The sequence below is a fragment of the Ursus americanus genome, chromosome 34 (assembly GCF_024610735.1).
Source record: "Ursus americanus isolate L20-20 chromosome 34, mUrsAme1.1.p, whole genome shotgun sequence".
NCBI lineage: Eukaryota > Metazoa > Chordata > Mammalia > Carnivora > Ursidae > Ursus > Ursus americanus.
In genome coordinates, this window is record NC_142160.1 from 19,682,482 (window position 1) to 19,708,859 (window position 26,378).

At 42.4% G+C, this 26,378-nt stretch overlaps 1 protein-coding gene across 9 annotated transcripts in view; it reads left to right on the top strand.

The window, feature by feature from the left end:
• Nucleotides 1-26,378, top strand: part of TLE4 (TLE family member 4, transcriptional corepressor) — a 139,894-nt gene that overhangs the window by 25,268 nt on the left and 88,248 nt on the right. For 4 of the 9 annotated variants that reach the window (XM_045781038.2, XM_045781039.2, XM_045781040.2 and 1 more), the window contains exons 5-6: nt 10,111-10,173; nt 22,823-22,897. In XM_045781038.2, the coding sequence (XP_045636994.1) occupies nt 10,111-10,173; nt 22,823-22,897 (138 nt within the window). The remainder of the gene's footprint in view (nt 1-10,110; nt 10,174-22,822; nt 22,898-26,378) is intronic. The other 5 variants (XM_045781042.2, XM_045781043.2, XM_045781045.2 and 2 more) reach the window with 2 other exon arrangements.

The following is a 26,378-nucleotide window of genomic DNA, read 5'->3' on the forward strand; positions in this document are numbered from 1 at the left end:
GACTTCAGCCAGAAGGGGCTTCATCCACCCTCACCCTCATTTCTAGGACTGTTCTGTGTACCACCTAGGCGCCACATGCTGTCTGTTACGGCGTTCAGAGTCCAGGTCACCTCGGCATTCACTGCCCTTGCCACCCTAGCTGCTAGCTTAGAGTAGAAGTGAATGAATGAGCTGGTATCTGAAAACGTCTTGTCGAAATTCCGAAGTTTGTGGTGCTATGGGATTTCATATTGTTCCTATTCTGAAGTTATCTTTCATCCTCCATCTTTCCTTTTGTGGTATGTTTTGTGGTTATAAATCTCTTCCACTGCCATTCACATATAATCCGTGACAAGAAGGGGGCGGAGGGCCCAGATGCACTTTGGTGGCTTGGCCTCCTGTCTGGTACTTATCATAGTTTTCCTAGGAATTGTCCTTGAGAGGTCCTTGCTGCCTTGCAGGTAAGTTCAGGCTCTTTAGTGTGGCATTCAGGACCTTCCACAGGCTGACCCTTTCTGTCCTTATTTTCCACTCCCTCTTTTATTGCACATGTCCTGTGCTCTAGCTTAATGGTTTCCACTTCTGCCATTAGAATCACCTGGGGAGCTTTAAAATAATACACTGAAGCGTGGGTTCTACCCTCCAAGAGCGTGAGTTCATCTGTCTGCCGTGAGGCCTTGGCGTTGGTATTTGTGAAGGATCCACTGGTGATGCTGGTGTAAAGCCAGGCCTGGAAACCATTGACCAGCTCGGCGTTGCCCACAAAGTGTGATCTGCTGTAAGAGCTTTGAGAACAAAGGGTTCTGCAGTCAAGTTTGATTGGTACCGCATTTCCTGCGCTCTTTCCAAATATTTGTAACTAGCACTATCAAATGAAAGGTCTGAGGTGTCCAACAGCCAAGAAACCTGTTGAACTGTGTGTAAGCCCGGTGAGGTCATCTGGTCAGGGAGCCCTTTACGCGTATAATACCTGTTAATGACATCTGCAAAACGCTGTGAAGAAGCTTTCTGGGGCGATGCTGCTTCCAGCCGTATCTCAGCTTTTAAGTCCATTCTTTATGTGCCCTTCTTTAATCATCTCATCCACATCAGACCCCTGCCCTGCCCCAGGCTCCTCTCTTAGAACCCCGGTTTTACCTTCTTGAGCACTTCCCAGATCTGCATCTGCCTGTCTGTCCACTTCCGGCTCCCACCCCTGCAGTGTGCACTCCAGGATGGCAGGGGCTTCTTTGTGTGGTTTGCCCGGTGTCTCGGCACCTAAAGTAGGCCTGACAAATAGTGGGTGCTTGATAAATACTTGTTGAATGGACAGAAAGGCAGCCATATATTTGTGGTTTTGGCTTTTCCTAAGGTACACGTTTAAATATTTAAACTGCCTGCACAATTTAATTAAAAGCAGCTTGAAATACATTTGAACAGCAACTAGAAATACGGGAACAAACGGGGATGGTAGTGGTTTCTTATACTTTTAATTTTCTCAACCTATCTCGTAAAGTATTTAAAAAAAAGAAAAAGTAGATATGAGCCTGACTGTAGAGAGAATGCGATTTTTCTGATTCTAGAGAGGCCTTAGTCTGTGGTATAGGACTTCTTTCTTAACTTTCTTTCTTTTTTTTTTTTTTTTTTTTAAAGATTTTATTTATTTATTCGACAGGATAGAGACAGCCAGCGAGAGAGGGAACACAAGCAGGGGGAGTGGGAGAGGAAGAAGCAGGCTCATAGTGGAGGAGCCCGACGTGGGGCTCGATCCCATAATGCCGGGATCACGCCCTGGACCGAAGGCAGACGCTTAACCGCTGTGCCACCCAGGCGCCCCTCTTTCTTAACTTTCTAACCGTCCTGTCACAGGTGGCTTCTCTGGGCCTGTGGGAGTCACACCTATGTGAGTCATTAAGAGGGTTTGGGTGAGGATCATTGAGTGATGGCGGACTTGTGTGTGGGATACACTGCACCAAGGACAAAAGCACACAAACCCTGTCAGGAATTAGTACATTCTATGGAAAAACATCCCCCTACAGTGAGAGTATTCAGACAGGTTCCTCAGGGACGGTAGGAAGGGGATTTGCATATTTGAATCTATGCATGGATCCCAGCAATTTCTGGCCTTTGTTTGGAAGGGAATCGATTAGCGTGTTCTCTGTAGGCGTCCTCAGACTGCAGCTGTGTCTGCAGCTCCCGAAGCCCGGCTCTGACTGTCCAAGTTCTGAGTGGGGTTGGCATGTGTGAACTGCCCTGCCTGTGTGACAGTTCGTGTGTGACCTGCTAGTCCTCGAATTGCCAGGCACTGCTCTTTTTACTTCCTGTGAGAGCATGGATGCCAGTGCACGGCTCCGGCCGGCCCTTCCTGGGCTGTTAGAGTTATCACACGGCTTTACTCTGGAGATACCCTTGTGGAGATTTATCTTGACTCAGCATTTGGGGCGCTCTCCCATTGTGCTCTCTAACAAATACCCCAATTCTAGCGGGGGGGGGGGGCGGTGATCAGCAGTCCAGTGTGAGTAATCTTAGAAAGGAGGTTGAGTGGCATCTCCTTTTATCGTATTTCTTAAAATACCTTTTAGAACACGTCTTGCCAAGGTTTCAGAGTGGAAGTTGTAGTCATTTACTTAGCAGTCCGGAATTGTCCAGAGTGAATTTGCATTTCCTTTTGTTACCCACTGTGATTACTTGTTATCCTTTTTGAGGAGCATGGCATCCTGAGTGCCAGAAAAGATGTGCGTTGGGAAGGTAAACCCCATCAGTGTACAAGCAGGTCTTCCAGATGGATAGTCCTTTACGGTGGAAGTGCTCGAACGCTTCCCAGACAGTTTCAGCGGGCCTGCAAAAGATTTTAGGAGACTCCTACCACCTAACTGAACTGCGGTTGCTTCTGTTCATTCAGCAAATATTTTTGAGTGTCTTCTACTTACCACTCAGGGGGGCTGTACACAGACGTCTCTGCCTTCACTGAGCCTGCGTTCTGTGGAACCTTGCTACTCAGGATGCTGTCTGTAGACCCGCGGCGTCCGTGTCACTTTGGAGTTTGTTAGAAGTGTAGACAGTCAGGCCCCACTTCAGGCAGAGATTTTAACAAGAATCCTGGGTGATTAGTACGCACGTTAAAGTTTGAGAAGCACTACTCGTTCGTGTAAACAAAAAGACATGGGTGATGCTGTCTGATGATTACAAACGCCGTGGAGAAAGGACTGTACTGGGCCAGAGGATGACTGGGAGGAGTCGTCAGAGGATGGGGACTGGAGATGTCTGAGGTGTCCACGGGCTGAGACTGAAGAGCCTCGGGAAGATCGGGCACCGGGACTCCCCCTCCCCCTTGTGTGCTTTATTCACCCACATCTTGTGGGTGCTTTTCCCCTTTTCTGCTCTAGGCCAGGTGGGGGCCCATGGATTCACGTGCCTGCTCTGGACCTGGTTAGCAGTGGGAGCGTTTGGCACAGCAGCACGAGTTCAAGCAGCAGAGGAGCACAACTTTGGTTTTGATAGGAACTGGCTCTTTATCAAAGTGAGAAAACAGTCTAAGCGGATGGAAGAGTATCTTGACAGTGATGACTTCGAAGACTTGGAATTTTATGTGATTGTGAGGGGCAGGGGGAAACCAATAGAGGCCTTGCTAGAGTCGAAAGGACGAGAGAAAAAGGAATGCTGAGGAATGTGGATGTAGACGCAGGTTTTCTGGAAAATGGAGAGAAGAAGAAAACATGCAAGGAAGTCTTCAGCCTAACGTAAGAGGATAGACTGAAAAACAGCATGGCTTTCAGTGTATAAAAGGCGGTTTATTGCTTTTCTTGGAGGTAAGTATCCTTGATGAGTGCCTGTAAGGACCATTAGTGTTTTTATTTGTCTTACTGGTTTTATTCCAATATCCGCAGTTCCTCTTTCTTTAGGTATTTCTCACATATAGTTTAATCACATAGATCATGATGGGAAAAATTAAGGTAGATGATCTTCACCTGCTGTGGGTACAAGGAATATTTGCTCCCTACGATTGCTAAGTTTGAAAATGCTTAATTGTAAGTCAGCATCCCAAGGCACCTGTACACTTAAGTCAGTAGGAAGGAGTAAGGTGAAAACAGTTGGAGAGATTGAGTGATGGATTCAGAGACAGGGAGAGAAAAGACGAGAAATCAGACAGTAGCTAGCAGGCCTTGGGCCTGAGGACATGAGCATTTGCATGGGTGTCTTAGGACTCAGAGTAATCAGGTTCTCTGACCAGTTCCACCCTGTTCCACAAAGGCTTAAGTCAGGCTCACCAAAGAAAGTCCTTTTCTTTCCCTACTCCTGACATCCCACTTTTCCCTCCCATCTTTTTTTCCCCCGGTTTCCCTGCCACTCCCCTCTGGTGGAGCTGAGTATAATCATGATAACATTGGTTACAGTGTTTTTCAGACTTGAGAACTGAAATAATTTGACCTTGTAGGAGTAATTGGACATCTGGCACAATGATTGTCATTCTTAACCTTGACAATATATCACTCTCAACATTTGGAGCTGTATTTAAACACAATAACCAGACCCAGAAGGTGTAGTAAGGATAATAGGCATCTATCTGGGATTTCTCTTAAAGACCTTAGAAAGCTCAAGAGGGGGCGCCTGGGTGGCACAGCGGTTAAGCGTCTGCCTTTGGCACAGGGCGTGATCCTGGCGTTATGGGATCGAGCCCCACATCAAGCTCCTCCGCTATGAGCCTGCTTCTTCCTCTCCCACTCCCGCTGCTTGTGTTCCCTCTCTCGCTGGCTGTCTCTATCTCTGTCAAATAAATAAATAAAATCTTTAAAAAAAAAAAGAAAGCTCAAGAGATGAGAGGCAAGGGCATTTTTGTCTAATCGTGGCAAAAATGCTTCAGTAAAATGCAGCTTTACCTTGGGGATGGATTGGAATAATTCAGGAAACGTAGGTATCCCGTGGTCCTCTTCAGGAAAGGCACTGCCCTGCGTACTCTTGCGCTCGCACCACGAACAGCAGCACCCGTGCATCTTGTTAGGACAAACAAATGATGTACTTCAGGGTAGGCAATGAACTGAACTACATACTGCGTACTTAATAGCATACTTTGCACTTGGTAAATTAGCGTAGGTATGGGTTCAAAACACAAAGCAGATTGACATTGCTTTGAGGTATTACTGTCAGTAGAATCATTGCTTTAGTTCAACTCCCTGGAGGAGGTGGGGTTTGGGTGGTGACTAAAAATTAGTTGAATATTGGCACTTTCATATCGTTCAAGGTAAGACTAATTGAGTACTCCTAGATAGTACCTCTTTCTTATTAGAGGAAGTGGGGTGATGAGAGCTTTTGAAAGTCTTAATACTTAAAAAAAAAAAAAAAGTCTTGAGAGTTTGAATCAGTCCTTATTGGAAACTGATAGATGTTTTATCAAATTGATTCTCACAATGTTATCACTTCATTTATTGCTTTATTAAGCAATACAAAATATTTTGTACAAGATAAGTACCTGAACTAAAATAAAATGTAGCCATCTGGTTTACCAGCTTGCCAGCAGTGCTGACAGTACCTTTGATCTGAATCTATGCCTTATTCCAGTTTGGCTTTTTTTTTTTAATACAAAAATTAGTTTTATCCATTATGTATTCTTACCTCTTTTGTAAAGTTGAATTTTGATGACAAGATAAAAACTGAGTTGTCAGTTTCAAGAAATTACTTGAGTATTTTTCCTTAGGTTTAGGCTGGCTTTTTAGTAAGTCGGAAAGGATTTCTCATTAGTCCTCTGACTTTTTAATCTAGGGACAAGCAGCATCAGTTCCACGAGTTAGGCCATTTCTTAGAAAATTTGGGAGAGATCAATGAACAAATGAAGGTAATTTATTTTCTGGTTGAAATAAAAAATTACAGTCTTCGGTTGTGTAGAGGCAAAAGAAGGGTGAAGGACAGGGTTGCAGGATTTATTTGTACTTACTCCAAAAAGGATTTCAGATAGAATAAGAAGAAACTTCTCTTCACTTTTTTGAAGTGTTTTATATAATTGGTGAATGTATGTTCTTGATAAACACTTAATAAGATAGAGTCTCTCTTAAAAACGTTTTTGGCAAAGAAACTGCTGTAGAAAGCAAATTAATTGTGAAATGTTACTCTTCAAGAATGTTTTTCTGAAACTGTAGTTGTTTGTGTTTTGTTGTTGTTTCTGGTTTGCTGCTAAAATGGTTTCCTAATGATTTGTTTCTCTGTTTTATTTCAACAATACTGTGCAGTAGTGTTGTTCCTATTTTGATGAGAGACTAAAACTCCAAGAAATATTTTTTAAACCAATAATTGCTTTTGATACATCTCTTTGATTACTAAAATAGTTATCTGTACTTTCTCTCAAGTTTATTATGTCATAAAAATAAAATTTGTTTAATTTTTGAAGGAAATCATATAGGCGGAAGTAATCTAAATAAAAATTAGATTTTTATTATATTACAACTATTTGAGGGGATGTAATTTAATTCAAGTGTAGGCTTAACCAGTTTTTTGTCTTACTTAAATGACTAATGTAATTTGTTATAAGTGATAAAGAAAATATGTATTTGATATTGTGTTCTTCAGTATTTGTTACTTTTTTAATCTAATGATTGAATTGTGGCATTCTTTTCAGTGCATGATGTTGCTTTCCCATGATGCAAGATAGTTAAAACATTTTCCAACAGTTCTTGAGTTGGCGTATGAAGAAAAAAGCAATGAAAGCTTCTTCCTTATGTTTTTCTCTGGCCATCTCCATTTTGGAGGTGTTAGCCTTCAGCATTCATGTGCCAAGTGTTGAGTGCACAGCCAAGGTGTTTTTATAGAATGCCTTTTTCTAAAATATTTTGCCCAGTTTGTTGTATGTGCGTATGTGTGGGGATGGTCATTTATTGGTTCTTTTTATCAGAGGGTGGCATAGGGGAGGAGGAAATAGAATGGTAGTGAAATGAGGGTAGGAAAATAATATGCGTGCAACTTATTTTTAAATGACTGTCTTGATGGGTAGAAGAAGACATAATCGAAATATCAAAAATTGTTAATGGGATTCGACAGACTGTGGCTGTAAAAACAAATTGTCTTGTTATGTTGTGGCACGAACAATCGTCCTTTTATTGGGGCCGTTCATACTATTTTGGAATATCGTGGGCATCTAAAGACAATAGCCTAGCAGTGTCTGTAAAGCCTCGAATACCACAATAACATCCAGCAGCCCTAACAGCAGTATTTCAGAATCTTGGCCTGTTTAAATGGGCTCTCTGTGAATGTACTTGCTCAGGGACGCATGAGCCACATCACCTATAAATTTGATTGGAAGCTACAGCACTGGCATAGGCTGATGGATAGCAGATTAGAGCCCTGATTAACCATGTGATTCGAAGACTGGGAATATATTGTCTAAGCAAGATTCATCAGACGCAATCAGAATTTCAAGTGGTCAGATGAAATTCAAATGTGTATTGTGGCGTTTCCTCCCCTAGTGCTTTTCCTCCTAGGTTGCCTTTTTTTCCCCCCTCTCTTTCCCCAAAGCTGAAAAATACTTCTTTGATGAATCTGCTCCTTACCCTAAAGCTGTCTGTCTGTTATTCATCAGAAAGCAGGTCGCAGTTCAGTGAGCAGAAGAAAAGATTTTAATAGAAGCTGTGCCAAGGGCTGTAATGCATCATTTTAGGGCCCTAATTACATTACAATGACAAATATCAATGGTGACAACAGCAATAACCTACATCCTTTAATGGCTGTGCTGGAAAAGGAGTTTGGGCCCCACGCCATTAGATTAGACTCAGTTTCAAAACATAGGCCATTAGAAGTGTGTGTCCACAGTATTATTGGCTGATCACTGAAGCCCAGTGGAAAGGCCTGTAAATAAATGATGCCTCCCTAAAGCTGGGTCCTGTGGGACAAAAGAGGCAAAATTAGTTGACCATGGAAGCAGCAGTGTTTCCGAGGCAACTTTAGCTTTCAAAGTGAGGAATGACCTGCTTAATTTTATGAAATCACACACACATTCCACCCCCCTACCGCCAATTAGCCTGACCATGAAAAATCCATTGGCATGACAACTTAAAGAAATTAAGAAGTCTTTTAAACAAAAGGAGACCTATAAAGAAAAAGTTAGCAAGATCCTCCCTTTTTTTCTGTTATGTGTGTTAATATACATGAATGAATAAATAAATCAACTTTTCTACTTTACTACATTTATTTTTTAAGAAAATGCAGATTTTTGTTGTTTTTTTTTTTCACAGTTGCTCAGACTTAAAATAGCCTACGTCCAAAATTGAAGAGGCCAAATAAATACCTCTTGGTCTTTATTTTGCTTGATGAGTAAGTTTCCTTAGAGTAGTTTTTATTGCCTAGATTATGTAGGCAAACTAAAGAACTCAGTTTTCTTATGTGCCCACACATTTTTAAACCCTCCTAGCAAGGGACTATTTTATTTATGTAAACAACATAATGAGGAAAATATGCTTGGCAGATGGTTCTAAGCATTAGAATCATCAGTTTGGTCTGCCCCAAAGTGTCTCATTATCTTTTATTCTCTCCCCCTCCATCTCTCCCTACAAAAAGCTTAACAACCAAATGCCTTCGAGACGCAGTGCTTTCGGTCTGGTGAATGCTACTCTATTTTCTCGGCTCACACTGGAATTTCACCCATAACCACTGTGGTATGTCCGTCCAGGTGGAGAGTGGTTTGGTGATTCCCATTGCAGCTTTTCATGGTGGTTTAAGCATTCTTAAAGGATAGCTAAATGCTCCATGGGGCCAGTGCAGTAAATTAAATCAGGTCTGCACAGTTGGGTCCTTATTCACTGCTGCGTTACTGGTGCTGGGTTTTTGTCCACCCTGTTAGGAATGCAGGCTGGGAGGGAAAGCTTAGGTTGGAAACTTCCTTCATGGTGAATTTGTGTTTTCTCTTGACTGGCAAAGTTTTTAAGGTCCTGGCATTTAAAAGATTGCATAGCCGCAAAGTCAAAAGGGTTGCTGATGAAAGAAGGAAACCTAGATTGCACAAGGAGAGTGTCGCTGTCATTCTGGTAATGACTTAGCAAGAAAAAGAGCATTTTTGTCTTCTTATAAAATGAGAAACTGACCCTGGATGGAATTTATTTTAAGAATGTCTCAGGAATAGTAATTGCTTTACATTTTCTGCCTCTCAACACTTCTCACCTCTGCTTCACCCCATCCCATCATTTAAAATATAAGCTATTTTGCATGTATGTGTATGAGAAAACCATGTGTTTACATGTCCCATCCTGAAGTGCATAAGAAGCCATCTGATAATACAAATTAAGATGAACATCAGTGAAGCTCTGGGTAGATTTTTAAAGAAAAGTTAGTGGTGGCATTTCTTCCTTTCTTTCTTTCCTTCCTTCCTTTCTTTATTAAACTTAGTGTAACATCCTGCTGATAGAAAATTTCTATACTTAAAAAATTATTAGAGAATAAACTCTTTATTATCGGACGTTGCTGGGACGTTGCAGATCTATAGTTCGAGAATAAGTAATGTTCCCAAGGTTAGTTTCCATATATATACACACAAATCCCTTTCTCCTAAGTATAGGAAAATTTTACCATGGTCTGCCTCTGCACAGTGAGAACCCTGGTGGGACGCATTTGGATAGTTTCATGGTTGAAGAAAACATGCTATGCCCTAGCAATTTTATAACTTAAGGATCCGAGTTAATCAACTTATTTGGGTTGGTTGGGTGCTATTCTTTTGGGAGGTTGGGGACTTGAAGCAGAGGCCACAAATGTAGAAATCCAGTGAGCTACTGAGAGAAACTGGGGTGGTGGGAAGAATGTCTCTTTACTGTCAAAACTCTAAAAACTCAAGGTTTTATGAGAAACCATATTAGAATGAACAAGGGTCCTGTTGAAGGCTTTTGAAATCTGATTTCCAGTCATGAAAATTAAATTCTTTTTTCATGTTGTCCTGGTGCTTGAAGGTTGACTTTTTAAGATGAATGCTGGTTAATAAATTGTGCTATTAATGTGGCACTGTTGTCACTGCCTCCTTTTAATGGGCTTGCTGATGAGAGTTTTCCTCTTCCTTAGGAAATACGCCAGCCAGAATATAAAGTGTGTTTTAATATCATCCTGTTAATATTTTGGGAATTTGTAACCAGCTGACTGTTCTCTTTATTGCTTTCCTTTCCTTTTTTTTTTTTTTTTTATATGCAGGCAGAGATTGTCAAGAGGCTGAATGCTATCTGTGCACAAGTCATTCCCTTCCTGTCCCAAGAGGTAAGGCAGTTGGTTTGAGACGCTGAGCTAGAAGGTGCCATTTTAGAGGTTTTGCAGAAAAGGGATTGTGGGACTGACTCTGGCGGTGTCAGTCTCTTGGTGTTTGTATGGCACATTTCTAAGATACAGTGTTCACATTCCAACTTCTACACTTTATTAACATTCAGTGGAGTCTAATTGTGTTCATCTAATGGAACATTTTCTTCTAATGAAGCAAGATTCAATTGTTAAAATATTTTGCTGTCATTGGACAGTGTAGTGTTGCTCAGAATTATGACTGTTTTTCATAATGGCATCTAACAGGGTGGATTGAAATATTGCCCAGAAGGGTTTGTTCTCCACTCTTGTCACTGGGCATTAAGAGTTGGCAGAAGACACATCCATAGAAAGTGCTTTACGCAGTAAACAAACTAATGTGACTTTTGGCTAGCTGCTTTAAAAAAGTTACTCATTACCTGCTGAAGTCTTCACACTGTATGTGCACTTGGAAGAACATACGCGGGAGGGACTCTGTGTCCTCAGTGCTCTGAGTGCCACAGACTTCTTACATTGCCAGGGCCCGTCGTCTGGCTCACCTGCTTCTCGCTCACCAGCAGTGGAAGCGTGCACTGTCTGCAAACGTGTTCGTGTTGGAATGAGAAGGTGCATTTCTCGTGCATGGTGGCTTCCTTGTGGCTTTTTTCCCCCTCTTTTTGTTTGCTCGCTTGCTTTTGGTCATTACAAAGTTTAGGTGAAAGTGCTAAAAAGAGATCATTTTTGCTTCTGAATTCCTGAATCCGTCATTTGCTCAGGTAAAATCAGCTGTGAGAAGGCAAGAATCTAACTAATGGAATATCCGTGTGTCTCCGCCACCGAGCTTTGTGGTGTGGGCTAGAAGGCACCGAGGCACTTTCCTCCTACCCTTCACTTCTTTAGGATGTTGTGGCATTGCATTCCAGGAGAGCTGTCCGTCTGCCTGCCCACCCGTGGGCATGTGCTGATGTGAGCCTGCAGCACCCGGGTATTTGAGCATGGGTGTATATTATAGATCATGTGAATTCTTACGTGAATTCTTATTTGGTTTGAACTGGGTTGGATCTCAGTAACCATGGGTACCTTTCATCAGATATATATCCCACGGAGGTGCTCATTTTCACAAACCATGGACCTGAGTTAACATCCTGAATTCAAATGTTCTTCTGGACTACAAACAACAATGGGGGAGCTGTCTTTCTCGCCCTTTAGCTGTGACCACAAAACCACTACCCACTGTAGCCCCATTTGCCTATTTCTGCTCAGGATTTGCTTGTGACTAGATGGGGTGGAGGGATGAAGGGAGAGTGAGGAGGCCTGTTTGCATTTCTTTAGGAGGCCGGGCCACGCTTGCTTTGCCCAATCCAGACCAGCCTGTGTTTGTTCTTAGTTGACACCGCTCTGCTTTATGGAGATGGGAAGCATGTGTATGTAACCCACAGAGCTGTAACCAGGCTGAGGTGTTACACCCCAGGTAGAGGGAAGAGTTTGAACTATTCCTGGGGTGGTATTAGACTTGAGGCCTTTGCAGGCATAGACCCCCGATCTATAATCACTGGTGTAGCTTATTCCCATGGCATTTTTGCAGGATCTGTGGGGTTATATGCAGAAGTGGAAGGAGGTCTTGAGGGTGTTGGTGGAGATGATTTGCAAATAGGTTGTTTTCCCACGAGTTGTGGTGTTTGTGCGAGCAGGCCCAGTAGGAGGAGACTGTGTAATGGTAGTGGTGCCGAGCAAGACCCGACTGGAATGAATTGGCTAAGGAGGTTGTACCCCACAGAGGAGAGCCACGGGGAGATACTCGCAGCCCCGTTTCTCTGCTCGAGGCTGGGAAGACAGCATCATGCTCTCACCACTTACTGTTTATTTCCCCGATACTCCTGACGTTTCTTGGTTGAAATCCTTGATTTGTGTGTAATGAATGACGTGTCATGGTTTTCTAAATCCTGATTCTGTGTATATCTTTTCTTCTGCTTACTTTGGATTTAATTGGTTCTTCTTTCAGTTTCTTAAGGTGTGTGTCTGTCTTTTAATGTGTGGGCCACAGACATGTTTGTTCCTGCCCAGCCCAGGCCTCTGATGTTTTGTGTCTGAACATTGCCCACCTCGTTTCATCTTCTGGGCATTCTGTGAGCATCAGACTCCTCGCTTCTGTCCTGAGGCCAGATGGACCGTAATCTGGAGGGAGGGGAGGAGGCAGGTTATTAGAGGAAGATGAATTCTATTTCCTGTCTCTTCAGAGGCATGGAAAATCACTCTTGCATGGCTGCGAGCGTCACTCGGTGCCAGGACTGAAGGCTCTTAATCTGATCTTTTAACACCGGCTCTCTGTGTGACAGTCTCACTGCCAAAACGGCAGCTGCGGCGTTAGAATTTATTTTAAAACGTTTTTATTTAAAAATGCAATGATTGGGGGCACCTGGGTGGCACAGCGGTTAAGCGTCTGCCTTCAGCTCAGGGCGTGATCCCGGCGTTCTGGGATCGAGCCCCACATCAGGCTCCTCCGCTATGAGCCTGTTTCTTCCTCTCCCACTCCCCCTGCTTGTGTTCCCTCTCTCGCTGGCTGTCTCCATCTCTGTCGAATAAATAAATAAAATCTTTAAAAAAAAAAAATGCAATGATTGTATTTAGAAAAAATGAAAAATATTCCCTGGAGACTAGTACGTGTAAGGTACAGGACACTGGTTGGAGGGATTTTTTTTGGAATTTGACAGGAACGGGAGGTAAATTCACACACTTGTAGAAGCCCGTTTTTAATTTGCCCCCATGTGCTTGTTAGTGTACCTGCTTAATACTGCTTGTGGTCAGTATGCCACGTTTCCTAAACTTTAAAAAATACACATATAATACTGAATGACAACTATTAAATAAATTTAGTTTTAGGTGCCAGGCTTTTTTTGGAAGTAAGTTGTGTAATTGTAGTTTAGAAGTACTTAAAGTATGTCTATGTATCATAGGAAACAATCACAGGAACAATATTTTCCTGGTAGATTTCACAAAAACATTTTTTAGAATTATAGCCCCTATATTTTAACGATGTGCTTGTTGCACTCATGTATGACTGCTTCCGAAGTCTCAGGCATTAGACAAAGATAACTGCCAACTTTTGTCATTAAAGCTAGTATAACATACAGTTCTTCTTTTTCTTCTTCTTCTTTTTTTTTTTTTTTTTTTTTTTTTGAAAAGGGAAGGTGAGGCACGCAAGTGGGAGCGGGAGGGGCAGAGGGAGAGAGAATCTTAAGTAGGCTCCATGCTCTGTGCGGTGCCTGATGGAGGCTTGATCTTGTGACCCTGAGATCATGACCTGAGCTGAAATCAAGATTGGGATGCTTAACCGACTGAGCCACCCAGGCACCCCTCACATATCGTTCTAAAAATTTTGTAGGATCCCTACCTAATACCAGAATTTAAAGAAGCCTCATGAGTGAATCCTTACCTGTTTGAAGCTGGTTTTTTTTCCCGCTTTGTTTTGGCTTTTAGGAATGTGTAAGACTGATCTATATTCTGTTGCCCTCAAGTTTCTTCTTTAAAAGGCAAATTTCACATAGTAAGTGGGAAGTTCTCTCTCCTGCTTTGGGTCTCCTTTGCAGGAGAGGAGCTATAAATAATCCACTCCCCGTTGGCAGTTCCGTAAGCAAGAGATGCCAGAATGATGACAGTTGGATCTGGGTCGAGTCCTGGCCTCCCTGTTACAAATTACGGGGCTTACTCTAGCTAAGTAAAGCTGGGTGACCTTTTAGCAAGTGGTTCGCCTCTGTAAGCCTCAGTCTCCTCATCTGCACATGAGGTTAGTTGCAGCGTGCGATGCGTACTTGGGATTACACGCGTGCGGCGTGGCGCCCAGTCAGCGCCTCCTGATGTTGGGTCGGGGCGGTGCCTGCTGCGGCAGTAGCAAAGCTCAGAGTTTCCTTTTTGAGAAGACCTGGAACCAGCCCTCCCTCCCCTTTTCACTCATTGCCTTTGGAAGAATGAAGTAGTTCTCTTCCTTTCCTATGTCCTTCTTATAGAGGGAAAGTGTAAGTTCAAACTGAAGTCAGGGCTGTGAACTAGCTAAAAATCTCAGGGAGGCATATTTGGTAGCCCCAAGGGTGATTGTCTTCTAGCTCCAAAAATTAATTTTCCAGTTTAGCAAACACCTGTCTCTCCCCAACCAGCAAGCCAATATCCAGACGGTGATAGCCCTTCAGGGTGTTCAACCGGTAGAGCTGACCTCTGAAGGAACAGTGGTTTGGGATGTGGTCTCTGTTTTGCCCATAAAGCTATCTAGAAAGACAAACTTCTCAATCCAGTTGGTGACTGGCTCTTTTCCAAGTATCTGGTTGCTTAGCTGAAGTTAGTTTTGTTTTTACATGTAGTTTATGGACAGACTCTCTTTTTTCATCAGTGATTTCAGGTTATATCTTATAGACCCTTCGACCTCATGGGTCCTCAGCCACGTTGAAGGATGCTAGTCAGTACTGCCTTGCCTCCACTCCGCCCCTCCCAACCCCCAACCCCTGTTCCTTGTCTTGAGTTACTGAAGTGGAGGCAGAACTGCTTTACGACTGGAGGAGGAGCCCTGAGGAGGAGCCCTGCCGACTCGTCCTCTCAGAGCCCAGGCAGAGTGATGGCAGAGCCCCCAGCCCTGAGGCCTGGGCTTACCTAAGTGAGCACCTATTTCTTCCTTGTATGTGAAAATATTGATTTTATAGGGAATAAAGAATTTAAATCATTCTTTTGACCACATTTAATAATAGTCCTCTGGTCATTAGAAATTTTAGGGTATAAAAGGGAAATTAAGAGTGAAATTTTCATGCCTTTTATTTTTATTCTTGTATTTACCTAGGGAAAAGAGCATATTCCAACTTGAATGCTTTCTAGTGCACATTTAATTTTAACTCAAAACTTGGTTTTTATTACACTGTTAGCCTATCTAATGAGTAGAACCAAATAGTGTTTTCCTCTAGAATTCTGCAGATTTCCATTGCATTTAAATAGTAGAAAATAATACACAAGTACATAATGGTGATAATACGTGTTTATTTAAATTCCAGTGCCAATAGCAAGAATAGCTATGATACCTGACTTTCTATTTTGGAGATGCTGTAAATTTGGTCCTTTTAATTTGATGGAAAACAAACCCCTTCTATGATATGAGTGAGATACGAGTGTATCTCAAATGGTGGGGGTTTTTTTGGGTACCTGGGTTAATATGGTACTGAATTGCTCTGAACCACATTTTGCATGTATAGAATAATTGTAAAATGGAAGTTGAAAAATGTGAGCAGTCACTTTCATACGGTGCCTCAGGGAGGAAATGAACACAATACAGTGGTTGCATGCACTGATGGCAGTGTTCTCGCCTCGCCTCGTAATGGCACCCGGTTAACTCATCTTACTGCTTGTTAACTTTGTAAGGAATCAATGGCTTGTGATAACATGGTTTGATGGAGGTGAGCTTGGCTGAAATCACCAGAGATCCCCTGATAAGTATGCGGTGACACCTGCAGGACTGTCTTCAGAGATCGTTCCTTAAACGCCAGCAGCCTTCACAGGACACATCTGCGTTCCAGTCAGGGCCGTTTTGTCAGTGCTGGTAATATGTTACGACAGTGCTGTGTATCTTAGGGATGTCCTGAAGTGACTCATACACCTAGATTGGGGCTTTAATGGATTTTGTCCTGTTTTTGGATTCTCACATTGGACCACCTTTCATTTAAAATGTGTTTTTTTCTCACAAAACTGAATGAGGCATCAGGGGGCATAATCCTGTCCCGTGTTCCACGGTTTGGCCAATTGACTTGTTCTATGTGACCATGCATTTTAGTGACAGTTGCATATTTGGTGAGATCCTTACGGTGGCATTGTGGCCTGCTTGCCCTCAGCAAGTAAATAATTCTTGGGAGGGAGAACTTCTCCGCAGGTTTCAATGTAGTCCTCCTTTCAGAGGCAGCAGTGCCAACCCTTACCTATATGTGTCGAAAAAATTAAGGTGCTTTTGAGAAACCTACTCATTTCTTTGACTTTCAGTTAGGTGGTGATTGGATTATTACTGGAGCTAAGCTTTAAAATACTTTAAGTAGAGCTTATAATGTCTAAAAGGGTAGCCATAGCCATGTGTGGCTATTTAGATTTAAATTAAAATTAATCAAAGTTAAATAAGGTTACAAATTAAGGTTCCCAGTCACATTAGCCCCATTTCAAGTGCTCAGTACACGTATGTGGCTAGTGTGGAAGCTCCCGACATTGTAGAAAGTTCAGTTGGAAAGCTGGGACTTGAGAGCTTATTGGACAGGTCAGGCAAGAATGCTCGGTCCTCATGCGGGTGAGAGCAGAGATGGTCAGTAGAAAAAAGCCTTGCTCAGCACTCCCCAAGCCTTAGTACCAAGTTTCACCGCTAAAATTGTTTGGAAAACCCTGCATACATATTCACGCTCTGAGATTTGAAGCTCAGAGAAGACCTGCCATTTACCAGGTATTAGCCAAATTACACCCGGTCGGGTTTTTTTGTTTTAAGTAATACCTGATTTCTTGTGGGACTAACATTTCTTGGGATACCATTAGGAAAGGCTGATTTGAATTTAAAGCTTATCTAGGCCAGTACACTTGGTAGAGTTGCCGAAAAGAGGGTGAGTAGGATTTTAGCCTGACTTACTGGACATGGAGGGACACTTCACTCAGATGTGACCTGCTTAGCCATCTCTGGAGTATTCTGTGTCGTCACCGAGAGCACAACCAAGGAGTGGCCAATGGATGAGTGGCCTAAAGCCAGTGGCCTAGGGATATTTAACATGGGATAGAGAAAGTGAAAACATACATTAGGCCATTTTCATGTACTTGAAGTGCACTCCAGTGGAGGAGAATGTAGAGGCAAAACTGGGTCCAGTGGGAAGACATCAGGAGAGGTAGATTTCTAATCAATATTAGAGCCCATTATCCCCACATAGAAAAAAGCTTGTGCATGAGGTAGTGAGTTCCCTTCCGGAAGATACGATCAAGCAGACTGACGACTACTTGGTAGGGTGTGACAGAGGAAACTCCTCCGTTGGATATAGTAATGGCTTTTGGCCTGTGGTTGATACTACAACCTCAGCCTCCCAGTCCACTCAGTCAGGCAGCATTTAGAAATCTGTAGGCTTTTGGAAGGGTGGAGAGTCTTTTATTGGTCAGTTTGGTATAGTGCTTGGGGCACTACTGCCATCTGGGTCTCCTGATTTCTAAGGCCTTTACTAGTTCTGAGTGAGTGGCTTTTTATGTACATGTGGCTAATGAGTCCTGTGAGCAGAAAGGGCATTTGGTCCAGGGTCAAGTTTATCTTTCACCCTAGAGCATTGCATTAGCCTTCTACTTGTTCTCTCTCCTGTCTGGCTCACCTCCCTGTCATCCAGCTTCTTTACTGTTCTTTACTATCCCAGCTCTATCTCACTAACATGCAGAACTGATTAACACTCAGCTGCTTTAAAATTAAAAAAAAAAAATGTCTTACCCCAGGGGCATCTGGGTGGTGCAGTTGGTTAAGCCCTCCGACTCTTGGTTTCTGCTCAGGTCACGATCTCAGGATTGTGAGATGGAGCCCCATGTCAGGCTCCATACTCAGCATGGCGTCCGCTTGAGATTCTCTCTCCCTCTGCCCCTCCTGCTTGTGTGCGCACGTGCTCTCTCTCAAATAAAAAATTACATCTTTAAAAAAATGTCTTACCAGGATAAAGTCCAAGTTTTCTGCGTGTTGTGCAAAGCCTGTCAGTGTTGGGCCTCCTCCTGCCTTACAGATTTCACTTCCGCTAGTCCGAGGCTCTCTGGAGTATGCCTGGGCCGTACCCACGTGACTTCAGGCGCTTGCCTTTGTTGTTCTTTTTGTGAGTCCTTCTTCCACTTTAAAGCTTCGCATATGTGTTTTGCCATGCCCGAGAAAGCTTTCAGTCCCACCTGGCTTTGTCTCTCCCCACTTTTCCCCTTACCCTGTCCTTCTCCTACAGCCATCCACGTTCATTTTCTTCCATGACAGATAAGCTCCTTTCTCCTCCAGGGACCTTGCCCAGGCTCTTCTCTGTGCCTGGGATTCTTTTCTCCTTGCTTCATCCACAGAACTCTTGCACATCCTTCATGTCAGTTGTTGGGTCAGCTTCCATAGGGAATCTTCCCTCAGTCCTAAAGATTCCATTAGATAGGTCCCCAGTAAGGGATTGCGTAGCATCCTGTAATTTTCTTCATGGAAATTATCCTCCAGTTGTGATATTACCACCCTCGTGAGTGTTATTCGTTCACCGAGTGTCTTGTTCATGACTGTAGTCTTAGTTCCTGCCACAGTTGCCTGGTGCACAGTAGTTTCTTAATAAATAATTGAATGGACGAATAAGAAAACAAAGACTTTCCTGATGCTCCAGGAAGTATGCTGGGCATTCCTTCCTATAACCTCTCCTGGTATTAGTTTATGTCCTGCTTTCCTATATAGTGTAAGATGCTCTGTGTCTGCGAGTTCTTTGAGGAGTAGTGGGGCCATTATCCCAAGTGCTTACTTTTTCATGTCACATGTCAGGAACATTAATGTTGTTCATTATAAAAATCCTACTTCATTTTATACCTCTACCTTTAACTACCCACTACCTCTTTACTTATACCCCTATCAATAAGGGAGGTAAGGGAGAGGGAGGGTATTAAAAAAAATCCTAAGTTGTAATGTAGAGGTTTTTTCCTTGTTTTTATTGGAAGTACTACATCTGATGCCATGCCCTAAAGTGTTGGCATGACAGGGATGGTCATTGTCATCTCTTCCCCAGTTCATACAGTAAGTACCTGTTATACACGTATTAGTGATTTGTTAAGGTCTGTTTCTCAGCAGGCTTTGTTGGACTTACGACTTCTCTCGTTTCAGTCTCTTTCTTGTTGAAAAAATTATTCCCAGGACCTTTCCTGAAAAATGCAAAAAATAATTTTATGATGAAAGTTAAGTAGGAAAGTGATTTAATGTATAGAATTTCATTTTAGGGCCCCCCATCCATGCTCATATTCCTTAAATCACAGTATTTAATTGAGATACAACTTACACATCATAAAATTCGTTTAAGTGTGTAATTCAATGATTTTTAGTAAATTTACAGAGTTGTGCAACCATAATCACATTGTAGGTTTTTTTTTTTTTTTTGAGGGTTTCTTTTTTAAAATTATAAATTGCAGTATTTAAAAGAATAAATTATTGGGCTTTTTTTTTTTTTACCCCCCCCCCCCAAGTCCCAGTTAGAGACACCCCCCCCCCCACCTTAGGCTTACTGATATATTCTTAGTAGCATTTTATTTGGTGGTACTGGTAGAACAAGTTCAATCCGGGTCCCTATGTGAGGGAGCAGTAAGAGGCCATAGGACTGTTGCTTTCTGCAGATTGCCTGGGGCTAGAGTGGCTGTCACCACTTGTGGTGAGGTGGCAGAGGGGAGAAGCAGGAAGTGGGAGAGGACATGAGATGCAGGGTGGAGTGGGAGGAGAGGAACAGATTGGGGAAGGGGAAGAAAAGGGGAAGAGATGGCAGATGTAATGGGAAAACCATCAGGGTTCTAAGGAGATGTGAAAAACTTGCTGTATTTTCTCAGCTTATTTGTTAAAATGGGAAATGGAAAAAAAATACCACCTTTGGGTCAGTTTATGAGGATTTTGGGCTTCTTCATCGAGTGTTCGTTTTTTTCTTCAGTGATCATTTGCCCCTTCTTTCCTGAGGTGTGATTCTTAGAGTGTTATTGACGTGGCTGAGTGAGCAATGTCAGGGTGTTCCTGGTGCTTGCAGAGCACATTGGGAGGAGGCATTCTTTGCCTTAGGGAGCTTCTGTTCAAAAGGTCCTTAAACAGCAGATGATTCACAGTTGTAAGCAGAAACAGGGAAGTAAAATCCTGAACTACAGGTAGAGTTCAGATGTGGTATTAGCCCGTGGCCACTGTCATGAGAGGAAACGAAGGAGCTGAATCATGACTTCCCATTGTCATTTTAGCTTTTTACCAAGAGTTTCTATAGGAACATCAGACGTCAGTGTTCTGGTTCACTGCTGTGTTTCTGGTTTTCTCAGTAAATGCACTTGATTTTAACGCTGAGCCAGAAAGATATCCCCACTGCCCTAAGGCATCTTTGCCTATCTTGGCAGTTGGAGTCCAGGTTATGAAGCAAGAATTGAACAATCTTCATGGTAGAATGGCCCTAACTAGCTGTATTTCCTGCATGTTTGTCTTAATAGAACTGTTCTTTGAGTGCGTAAGATAAAGTAGAGGATATTTCACTAATATTGGAAATATTTCAGTAATATACAGAAATTGGACACAGTAAGAACTTAAGAAGGCTTTTGTTGAACCTAATGGATACATGAATGGAACGAATGATATGTGTGTTGATGTGTGTTCATGTGGTTGTTTGGCTTTCAGTTTCTTGAAGTTTTGAGCAGCTGTTGTTGAATGTTGGAAAGCGAAAGGTGGAAAATCCGTTACCAGTTTCTGTCCATATACTCGAGTATTAGGAAAATCCCAGAGTCGTCCTACATGTTGTCCATTTTCTCTGTTGTCCAAGTACTGCCATTTTTCACTACTCTGATAACTAGATTGCTTTACATCTACACATGAACTCTGTGCTTGTAGGTTAACATACTGGTTAGGGTAGCTTCGAGGAGAAACTTTATGGAGCATGCCTCTCTGTTCCTTCTAGTGTCTTTATAAATCTTTAGGACTTTTACTTTCTTCAAACAGAGAAGGAAATGAGTTATTTCACTCTGGGAAATGTTTTATTAAAGAATAAGAGAATGGACGGAGATACCTAGAAACACTTTCAGGGCACCTGGGTGGCTCAGTCCATTAAGCGTCTGCCTTCAGCTCAGGTCAGGATCTCATGGTCCTGAGATCCTGGCTTCCTGCTCAGCGCCCTGCTCAGCGGGGAGTCAGCTTCCCCTTTTGCCCCCCCCCCCCTTGTTCTTGCTCGCTTTCTCAAATAAAATCTTTAAAAAAAAACGACTTTGGGATTGTTTCTTAAGCCCTTGCTTTGAAACTCCTAAAATTAAGAGAAATATCAAAGTACCTAGTTTAACGTTCAGAGTTTATTAAAAGCTCAAAATGCAGTGATCTATTTGACATTTTTCTTTCCATTAGATTTAGGCACAAAATGCACATTTCTATTAGGAAATCAAGGGTGAAAACGCCGCATGTGGATAACTAAAGCAGTTTTCTTTTCCTCACTCCACACCCCCCCTCTAAGTCTACACAACTGGGAGGTGGAAATATTGGTCACCCTAGTTAATCGCAGTAACTGTGTATATTTGAGAGTTTGGGAATGTAATACCAGGTAGCTCAAGGGGAATTTCGTATATAATTGATGGCTTAGCTTTTTGTGTGTATTAAGCAGTATGCTAGCTAAGCTTCATATTCACTTCCAATCAGCGGAGATAGTTAGTTACATTCATCAACTAGGATCAGTCAAAACAAGATTCTTCCTAGCCACGCAGAGGAGTGCCTGTCTCATACACAGTCTTTTTGGCTCCTTCATTCACGAACCTAGTTGAAAAAAGTTCACGGGAGACCTGTTTTGGACCAGATTTGAGAATGTAGATGCTGGAGGGTTCAGCTGTACTTGGGTAAGGATAGTACTTATGTCTTGGAGGTGCTCGTGCACTGGCTGGTGGATGTGTAGCAGTGAGCGAGCGCCTCCCTGCAGAGACTTCGTGCTGCTTCCTTTTGTTAATATCACACAAATGACCGATACTCCGTTCTCGCTCATTCTCTTTAGAACCGGATACTGGATAGAGGGAGGGATTTTCCTGTACTATCCATCCTAGTTTTTCCATAAGAAAAATAAATGAAACGTGTAGGTTTTAGTTTTCTGTTGCATGTAAAAGAAACACCCGAAGTCCTTAGACTTTACTGATAGTGAAAGTTGTGCGTTTTTAATCGCTTAAATATGCAGCCCTTCTTTTTTTTTTTTTTTTTTAAAGATTTTATTTATTCGGCAGAGACAGAGACAGCCAGCGAGAGAGGGAACACAAGCAGGGGGAGTGGGAGAGGAAGAAGCAGGCTCATAGTGGAAGAGCCTGATGTGGGGCTCGATCCCAGAACGCCGGGATCACGCCCTGAGCCGAAGGCAGACTCTTAACCGCTGTGCCACCCAGGCGCCCCCATATGCAGCCCTTCTTGATAGGAATTAAAACATGAACACTTCCCACCCTTTCGGAAGAAAATAACTGTTTAATTCTAAATGGCCTTCTAGTGCTTACTGTAACCGCTCTCAGGAGAAATTTTGAAAATAAGTACTTCTAGGAAATACTCTCAGACTTTTTATGTAGATGGCAGACAAAAGGGGGTACAAAGAAAGCAGGTGGGGGATGGGTTGCCTTGTCGTGTTTGTTAGTATTCGTGGAGGATGCTGGGCCACAGGGCACCGCTGACGTCAAAGTGAAGTTTAAGCTGCTTCTACCAGTTGTGGGGGTGCAGTGCAGTTGGACGCCCAGCACTCCTCTGCAGTAGAGACCCACATAGACCCTAGACAACGGTCAGCCACCGCCTGGGGCTTTTATTTGAACTGTGGAGACCCCCGAATCCTGTTTTGCATGTAATCGGAGTTAGAGGACGCGTTAGGAAAAGCTGTTCTTGCCTGACTAGAAAGCAAATAATTGTATTCTGTTTCTGATCTTCATTTTATAGCACCAGCAACAAGTGGTGCAGGCTGTGGAACGGGCCAAGCAGGTGACCATGGCCGAACTGAACGCCATCATTGGGGTACGTGGCCTTTCCGTTTTAGCTCTGATCTTAGTGTGTGTCATCTGCTCGCTTGCTCTCTCTCTTTAAACTTTGTTCCAGCCGAAGGGCAAAAGGCAATAGAGGACCACAGAGTGAAACTCAGCACTTCGCCTTCTGTCTCAGGTGAAGTTCCATGGCTACCTCAGAAACTTTGCATCACATTCTCACCAAGTCCCGTGGACATGTTCCCAGAAATTCTCCCCTAAGGAGACTAGACAGTTCTTTTTCATAACATTTCTTTCCTTTGCAATCAGCTCCTGTTGCGGGCCTAGGTCTGCAAAAAAACATGGAGATTGCCCTGATGGTAAAATGACCGTACTTCTGTCATCTTTCCGCAAATACAGAGTACCTGCATACCGTTTTGGGAGAAATAAAATGTGCATTTTTGTATCTCCCAGCTACTCTTCCTCCCCTGTGGTGAGTGGTTCTTAAGGGCTAGGTGTCCATTTGTAGTAGGAGTACTAGATGAAAGGTGTACCTTTTGGCAAAATCAGTGGCCCAGTTAGGAAATTCTTCCTGGTGATGGTAGCTTTAATGTTGCATAGAAATCCCGCTGGAATTCATAGGTTTGGGCAATCACTCCAACTCCGCTTAGATTTTTGTTCTCCCAGATGAAGGTAACAAGTAATAAAATAAGGTGCTAAAACTTAAGGGATAATAAAGGTGAAAAATCTTAGCTGAAAAGAGCACAATATCACATCTCTATTTATGCAGCTGGTACAAGCAGTTCCTTAGATTATTCTAATGAAGACAGCACAACTATACTTCCCTCTCTCGGCTCCCTCCCGGAATACTTTCTTTTGTGTATAGATTATACACAAAAGTCTTTTCTCTTTTTTCCCCCTCAGTGTATCAAACACACTTTGAAATGCTAATTATTCCATTTACTTTCATTAAAATTCAAATTGCTGAGTGAAGATGCGGATAAGGGTCGCCTGATAATCAATCTGAAGTGAAGATATTGCTTCAATTATGCCTCTGTCTTTTAACAAGGAAATCACAACTCTGGGATGACTGGCGGTGGTGGAGCCATCGTCTGATTGTGGCTTGTTTTTTAATGCGCTATTTGGAGCTCTGTTTTGTGGGCCTCTGACCACAAGAAAATACCGGTAGTAAATTGGAAGACGTCATAAATGGGAAGGGGCAACCTTTATTTCCTCAGAAGTGCGCCCTTGGAAAGAAAGGCCCAGAACCAGCCGTGTACACTCATCTGTGGTACACTTTCAACGCTCTGGGTTTGAGGGAGAGATGAGAGAGGAATACATTTCACAAGTAGTTTTTATTTCATAAAACTCCAGAAAATAGTGGCATGTTACATTTTTTAAAAAGTTGAAAAAGCTTTAATTTTCAAGTGAGTTATGTACGTCTATTCCAGCCGTGTTTGCCTGAAGCACTCATACTCGCGTTGGGATGTGTTTTGGTTACCAGACCTCCCGAGGTCACTGGGGACAGAACCTGCATTTCTCACCCACTTCACCACTGTCCGCTGTTGAGGGAGAGAACGTGCGCGGGAGGACTGACAGGGGAGCCTGCTGGGTCCTTTCTGGCTTGTTAGTGTTCATTGTTTGTGCGAACCGCTAAAACACGAGGAGCCATCCTACCTTAGGACTGGTTGGCAGCCGTTTCTCCGGGAAACAGGAGGCTGTTTTGTTCCTTTTTCCAGTCTTATTAGTTACTGTCTGTACAGTGGAGAGATTAATCTAAATCAAAAACCCATTGTTTTATATTGGATGTTGCTTCAACATAGGTGGGAAGATCTAAAACTCAGAACCGGTTCCCTTCCCTTCACACATCAAGTATATTTTTAATGCTGTTTCATATCTATTTCATTTTACATATCTTGTTTTGAATGGGATGGCAGATTTCCTTTTCTCAGGGAAAGGATGATTTATTAGACCGTAGTCAAGTTACTGACTGACATATTGTATATATATTATTTAATTATTAAAATATAGCAAATTTAATTTTGCGCCCTAAAAAACTTACGTGAAGAACTAACTCAGTAGAACCGCGTGCTATCAAAGCAGCACGTGCTGTTTGTGGATCTGGTGGGGATTCCAGATTATTGGTGTCTGAGCAGGAAATGGAGTCACAGTCACATAATCTGACTATTCTGAAAAAATTGATTGCAGAGATAGAAAAACAAACCCAGCAGCTTTAGGGAGCCACAAACCAAGTGAAAAGGAAGAGCCCCGTTACAAGCTCACTTGATACATTCCTACTGCTACTGTTCTCTGTGGTGTGGTGTCTTTGTCTGTTTCAGCGCGTGATGCCTCCTGTCCAGTAGTTTTCACTTGTCACATTGTGTAATTTTCAGTGCACCTGCTCTTCCGTGTTGTGAGGTGTGCCTTTTTGACTAGCTCCCAAAAGTGCTGAGGGGCCAATTTTAGATTTTTGTACTTGGTTTTGGGAATGTAGTTGGCCATGGTTTTTTCCACTGAGGGAATGAAAATTTTCCTCCCAAGAAGCAAAGACCCATCTAAAGCCCCTGCAGACAGACCTTCATTTGTTTATCACTACGTATGTATCTGTTTTATATGTATGCACACCATCCAGACAAGCGCAAATGTTCCCAGATTTAATGAAATCTGATGAAGCACCTTTTTAACTCTGCAATATTATTCTACCTTCATTGGTAAATGAGCCAAACCAGTGATCCATGCAGTTTAAATGCAAAATGCTGAAGTGAGCCCGAAACCTGGAGAGGCGGCTTGTTCTCTTGACAATAAGCTAGTTGTGTTTAATGGAATGAAACACAGTTATAATGATTTCTTTCACAGGTCATGTTCAGTTTAAAACTGTTGATAGATTGAAATAAGTTAAATATCATTTATCTTTTATTTATAAGGAAAAAACCTAGGAAAATTCCTGCGTTGTATTCTATAGTCAATATTTTGTGTGTTGTTTTGAGTTGGTGGTATCTCCCATTTCCTTGAAGCTTTCCCGGAGTTCCCCCAAATTGGCTGAGGGAATGTTGTGTATCTAGTTTGATCTTGTCATGTGTCGTACTAGCCACTGTTTTTAAATTAGAATCTCTGCGAGATCACACTGTTGGAACAGCACACAAATTGTAGTTTTAAATCAGTAATATGATCTAATTAGAAATGATGTTTTCATTTCCTGTATTATTAAATTGAGTCATCTGACTATCTTAAAATGCTTTTTAAATCCATTACACTATATAATCAGCACATGCTGTGTGAATGTGGTTATGCTTAATAAAGGAGACTGGCTTGGAACCTCATAAGAATTTCACTAAAGAAGCCACCATTAGGGGAAAAAAGTTTTGTTAGTATGAAGACTGGAAAAGGAAATGTTTGGCTTGTAAAAATAGAAAGTGGGGTTTCTTTGGAATTCCCTCCACCCTCTCTTTTAACCTAACTCTTTGAGGGGGTAAAAAAAAAAAGGTAGAAATATGCATTAAAAAAAAAAAAAAAAACCTTAAAAAATTCCTTAAGAA